The 6,000-nt window shown below is 35.2% G+C and overlaps 1 protein-coding gene across 3 annotated transcripts in view; it reads left to right on the top strand.

The window, feature by feature from the left end:
* Window positions 1-5,631, top strand: part of GBE1 (1,4-alpha-glucan branching enzyme 1) — a 170,614-nt gene extending 164,983 nt beyond the window's left edge. For all 3 annotated transcript variants that reach the window (XM_072025735.1, XM_072025738.1, XM_072025740.1), the window contains one exon: window positions 3,668-5,631. In XM_072025735.1, the coding sequence (XP_071881836.1) occupies window positions 3,668-3,724 (57 nt within the window). In that variant the 3' untranslated portion in view covers window positions 3,725-5,631. The remainder of the gene's footprint in view (window positions 1-3,667) is intronic.
* Window positions 5,632-6,000: the final 369 nt, after the last annotated feature.

Genomic DNA, 6,000 nt, shown 5'->3' on the forward strand with positions numbered 1-6,000 from the left:
GCTTAAGAAGAAACACAAGTCCCTTGACAAAGGGAGGAGTCAAACATGATAGGTACTCTGAAGAGAGCAGAAGTACTTAATGCTTTTTTTTTTCAAGCCTCGGTGTCTGAGGGCAAAGTCTGCTCTCAGACCCTTTTGTGTGCCAGTACACTCCTGAAAAGAAAGAAGCAGCAGCAGAGCAATAGGTTAGGGACACCTTAAAGAGGCAAGATAAATAGGATATACCCAGGAATCTGGAAAGATTTCGGTGGTGTGGTTGCAAGGCTGCTATTATCTGTGAAAAATCATAGTTGTCAGGGAAAATTTCTGACAGCTGTAGTAAAGGCTGTAGTAAAAGCAAAAAGGAAACCTAAAGACTCTGTAGGCCAGTATGCTTTTTTTGTTAGTCCCTCGAGAGATCGTGGACGGCATCCTCTTGGAATCCATATCTAAACAAGTGAGAGGCATATGAGATGGGTCAATCAGAAAGCCAATCCGGATTTAGCAAAGGTAAATATGCCTGATTAATCTGCCTGCTTTCTGTGATGAAATGACTCCAGCTGTGTGCATGAGGTTAATACAATCAACACAGTAAGACTTCCAGCTTTGTCTCCTACAGCATTCTTATCTAGGAAGTACAAGCTGGATTTGAAGCTTGTTTTGCAGGTTGAGAGCTAGTTGGACTGCTGCAAATTTAGTAGTCAGAGGGTGAGTGTCCAGCTGTTGAGCGGTATCAGGAAGAGTGCCCTAGGAATTGCTGCTGGGTCTGATACTGTTCGGAGTCTTCAGCAGCAACCGTACTGATGAGACAGCAAATGTGTACATGACACTGAATTAGTGTGAGTCGTGAATGTTACAGGTCTAATTCAGATGTATCTTGATAAATTTAGCCAATAGAAGCTTCATACAAATTAATGAAGAAAAATTCTGCAGAGGAACGCCATGTATCAGTGAAGATTAGAAAATCAGTATGCTGAGTAGGAACCCTAAGAAAAAGGACTGGGGTTATGCTGAATGCAAATTTAAATGGAATGGAGTTTGTCACAGGCCCATAGCATAATAAGTTAAAACAGGTATTTTCATTAATGCATTTCTGTGTGTTGAAATTATCTTTAAAATTCTTTAATATAACTTGGACTTAAGTAATTTAAAGACTTAAACCAAATATTAAGAAAGTGCATAGTGCTTTACCTCAGAAAAGAAAAAAGAAAAAAGTTGCCATTTTTTTCAGTATTTAAAGATGACAAAAGAAGTTGGCTTTTATTTTTTCTTCCATACCACGGATAGGGCATAGACTACTCAGCACACCTGTGCTGCCAGACTGCTGAAGGAGTTCAGTAATTGCAACAAGTATGATGGCCCTTAGTCTGGGTGGAAGTCTATGGCTGGGAGGAAATCAAAAAAAGGTTGGAGAAAATAGAAATAAGTGGGGTGTGTTTTCACAAAAGTAGTAATTAAGGTGGTGAAAGAACGGGAAAGGCTGAGGGAGCTCTGGGATTTGAAGTGTCCTAAGAAGGAGCAGAAGTGAGAAATCTGGGCTGAGAAGGCTGAAAATGTTGTTGGTTCCTGGACAGATAGTCTTCCAGATGTCACTTTATCTCAGGAAATATTAGCAATATTTGCAATCTCTTTGGTCACATTTTTTCTCCCCTGTTTCTCACCCAAATGTTATGTATTCTGTCTGTTTAAACAAACAGTAAATCCAGAGTACATACACAGTGGTATTTCTGGAAATACTGTTTAAAAAAAAAAAAAAAAAAAAAAACATTTGAAGCAGAAAAAACATTTGTAACAGAAATTATCTAATGCTCGTGTAGTATTTTTTTTCTTTTAAAAACTTGTACACTAGTGGAATGAATATTTAACTTCAGATGGAGAGAGTCCTTTTTTTTGTCGCTTTTTGCCTGCAGTTTTATTTAAGCTTTGGAGATGCTTAAAATAGTGAATGAAATAAATTGATAAGATTAGGAGAGAATGCCACAGTTGGCTTTTCTATGATTTTGCAAGAAGCCTAACAAATCAATAAACACTAGAACCCATATTTAATCGCCCAGATGTGGAAAAACACATGGCTAATAAGGTGGCAGTTAAATCAGTTTGTGACAAATCGTAAATATACCTCTTATCAATCTAAATATATTTTACACAAACTCTGATCAACAGTGAACTGGTGTGATGATTCCATGCTGTTCTCAGATTCTCAGCTGGTACAAGTTGACTTTAAAGGCAATGAGATAATTTATTCCTCCTAAGATCTGATATATTATTGACCAGAATATGATTAAGAATTGCTGTATCCTGTGTTTATGTTAATATTTGTTGCCTTAACTGAAGTAGCTGTTTACACATTCTTTGTTAGGAGCAAATAAGAATAATTTTTCTTTCCCTTTTCATGTCATCATATAAACCCAGAGCACTGAATTTCTCAATAAAGTATTTGAAAAATCTCTCCTTTATCTATACGTTCTGAACTAGTTGACTTCATTAAGTATTTCCTTCACTGCACATATTTGTAGGACCTATTTATCACTGAAACCTTAGGGGAAATCATTATGTTTGCTGCCTTTCAAGAAGCATTGGACATGGCTCTGTCTGGTTCAGTGAAGATCAGCTGTTCTTTTCCTCCTTTTCCTAAAGCTCTTTGCTTTATTGCTTTATTCTGTTTTGAAAACTATGAAAGCCTTTCATGCCATCAGGCTCTAGTTTGCAGATAACGTAGTTGAAATTGCACAGTCTTAGACGTTCCACAGGGATGGAGGGTACTGTAAAGGAGGATGTTGTCAGAATGAAGCCGATAATCTTCAGTGTTGTGTTATCTTTTATAATTGCATTTTTATTGACTTGTTCAGCAAACACATTCATATGCTTGACAATTGATGGAGTACCATATATCAAGGTAATTGGTAGGTAGTACATATCAGTCTCATTTTCAGATTGTGACTCTACTTTGCTTGGAAGAAATGTCATGTAAAATATATTGCCATGAGCTTTTTGTGATCTATGAGAAGTCTTTTGATTATATGCATATCTTTTCATGGTAATAAGGTAAAAGACCATAAAGCAAAATGCAATAGTGTAATGATTAATTTGAATCTGTATATAGTTTTTAGAGAAAGTTTTATTCCTCAGACACTGAAACTCCACAGGTGCCAAGATGGAGAATACGTTGTTGTGTCATATGGCTGGTATTTACCTGTATGAAATGATATGATGAACCTTGGGGCGACTTTACTTCACAGCAGAAGGGTGTTCAAATGCTGTTGTAAAACGTGCTCATTTATCGTTATACAGTCTATTGACTTAGATGTTCTCAAGTTTTTTAAATTGGACATTGGAAGTCATATGAGGCCCTCTACTGGTAGCCTCTTTAAATCTATCAAAGTAAGGTTTTTAAAAAAAAAAAAAAGAAAGAAAGAAAAGAGGAGAGAGATTGCAATTAAGATGTCTTTTAAACTTTTAGATTGTCTTGTATGATTCAAGTGCTGGGGACTAAGCAATTAAGCACATTTAAAATGTGATAGTATGACCTGCTAATGCTAAATGCTAAACATCCATACACTGCAAATATTAGAAATTATGAATGGGTAAAGTATTTCACACATGTTTTCACATATGCTTTTGTAGAAATTGAATCCTGTGAGGTTTGTGGTTTTCTCAGCTCTTCTTGTTCTTGTCATCTTTTTACTAGGTGTACATTCCAAGCAGAGTGGCTATTGTGCTTCAGAATATGGATAATGCAAAATGAAGATCTCTATAATCACCGAAGAAGCAAGTGATAGAGGAAGTGCTGATATGCTGTACTAGTATGAAGTATAACAAAATTAGTTCTAAGGAATCTTTCTGAAACCGAATGTAGTAATATTATCTGTTTAAAATGCAAGATTAATATTCACATGTAATTGCAGAGCTCTGGGTTCACTAGAAACTGGTTTGGAAACCATTATGAAAGAAAGAAAAACGCAGTTCTGGTATTAAAAAATTAGTCTTTAAAATATTGCAAAGCAGCAGGTATTGCTAATTAAATTACTGTTTACAGTTTTATCAGGAATAACATCTTAACAAGCATGATCCTGCTCCAGTGTTTATAATGTCTTGCAAAAATCTTTTTTTGATAGTGAATTTAAATGTTCATTCAAATGTTCAATGCTTCCTATTCATAGTAGCTTGCTTAAATAGAACAGCAGTTCTTGGCTGAAAGGCAGCCTTAATGGTTTGTGGGACCTAGTTTGAGGCTCCTCTTCAGTGAGGTCCAACATGGAATTTAAAGTGTTTATCCAAATGGATGAGAAGGTCCTTAGAGTAATGTACTCTGCCATTTTTTATTTTATTAAAACTGCGCAAAAATGCTAAACATCCAAATGGGGAAGCCAATTGACCGCTGACCTGCTGAGACCATTGTGTTGCTTACTTGCTCAAATCACTTAGTCTGTGCACCTTACTTGCTACAGCTGAAAAAAATGATAATTATTTTATTTAGATGGCTAAAATCTCCAGTAAAAAGTGTGTTATGTTTTCACTGGAATGATACTCCACTGGAAAATGTTCTTAAGATATAATTATTCCTGTTGCTTTAATTTCAGTGACATCAGGACCTCGTAATACTGATTTCATCATTTCTAGCACATGCTTTCAGTTTGGAACATGAGGTGGTTCTTGCACTTTTATAACTTCTGAAACATTGCTTATGGTTTGAGAAGAAACAGTCTCAAAATATAGTGATCAAGTTTTTTCAGTAAAATCGAGGTAGTTAATTGTTGGAGTGCTGCTAAGATTATTCAAGTGAGTTCTTTAATAAGCTAGAACTTGTTTTTGTAAAAAGTAAGATTCTTTATATTTGAAAATGTATTGCAGAGTACTCTGGAAAATTCATACCAAATTAATGAGACATACTTTATTTTTTCTCCACTTTTTTAAAGGCACACTAGAATTGGTTATGAAATTAATGTCTTTTTTTATAACTCTTCAAGTAGCCAAAGAGGAAGATGTCCGTGACCATTTCCAAGTGGTGTTGTTTTATTTTTTTAACCCAGTTTTCTACATTGGAATAACTTTTCAGTAATTTACACATCTCTTCATAGTTCTCAGAATGCTTACTTCTACTTTGATATGGCTTACTTCTTAGGCAAAATAAGGGAGATGATGGAATATCACAACATGATGGAAAACAGTCTTTTCACAAGGTTCACACTGAAAGAACTTCATGAATACCCTGTCTGCTATATTCTTCATGACAGAGAATTCTGTATTGCAGAAGAGAACTATAATACTGTCTTCTATTGTGCTTCATTTTCCACTGTACCAGTTTAATCATTGCTTGTTAGTGGGCTAATAAAAGCATTCCCATACACTGAGACTTCACAGGAAAACACACTGAAGTATTTTAGCAACTGGAACTGATAATCTTTTTTTTCCAAATTGTTTTCCTTGTAGTGAAACAACAAGCAACTTCTAATATATATGCTATATTTACCTTATATTGATCTAATGTTTTATAGGTCTTTTTTTTTTATATTGGCAGAAGTTCCAGGTTTCAAATAGTAATGCAAGGCAAGAACCCTTGTCACAACTTTTTTCAAGAGAAGGAATAATGCATGATGTGAAGTATAAACTATGTAAAATTACATGCAAATAAACTGAGGACTATAAAACCAAGGCATTTGTGATTTTGATTGCTTCTACTGTAAAAGATTGTGTAGTAGCCTTAATACTGGACAGTATATTAGATCTGCCCAACTTGAAATAGGTAAGTTGTCTTTGTCAGGAACATTCTAGAGAGACTGGCAGATTATTTTTCAGGAATACATCACTCATGTAATGATACACTAATAAATGCAAACTACAAGATTTGCAAGATGAGCATGTAAATATAGGAAGCATAATAATAAGGGTTTTTTTTTTTTTTGGAGTCCATGCCTGTGTTCTAATGGTGGTGTTCTCCCTGTATTAAGATGTTGGCATATTTTCCCTTGAGGGTGTATCTCTAATCATGGAATAATAGAATGCCTTGGGTCAGAAGGGACC

This window comes from Anas platyrhynchos, chromosome 1 (genome assembly GCF_047663525.1).
Source record: "Anas platyrhynchos isolate ZD024472 breed Pekin duck chromosome 1, IASCAAS_PekinDuck_T2T, whole genome shotgun sequence".
In the NCBI taxonomy this organism is placed as follows: domain Eukaryota; kingdom Metazoa; phylum Chordata; class Aves; order Anseriformes; family Anatidae; genus Anas; species Anas platyrhynchos.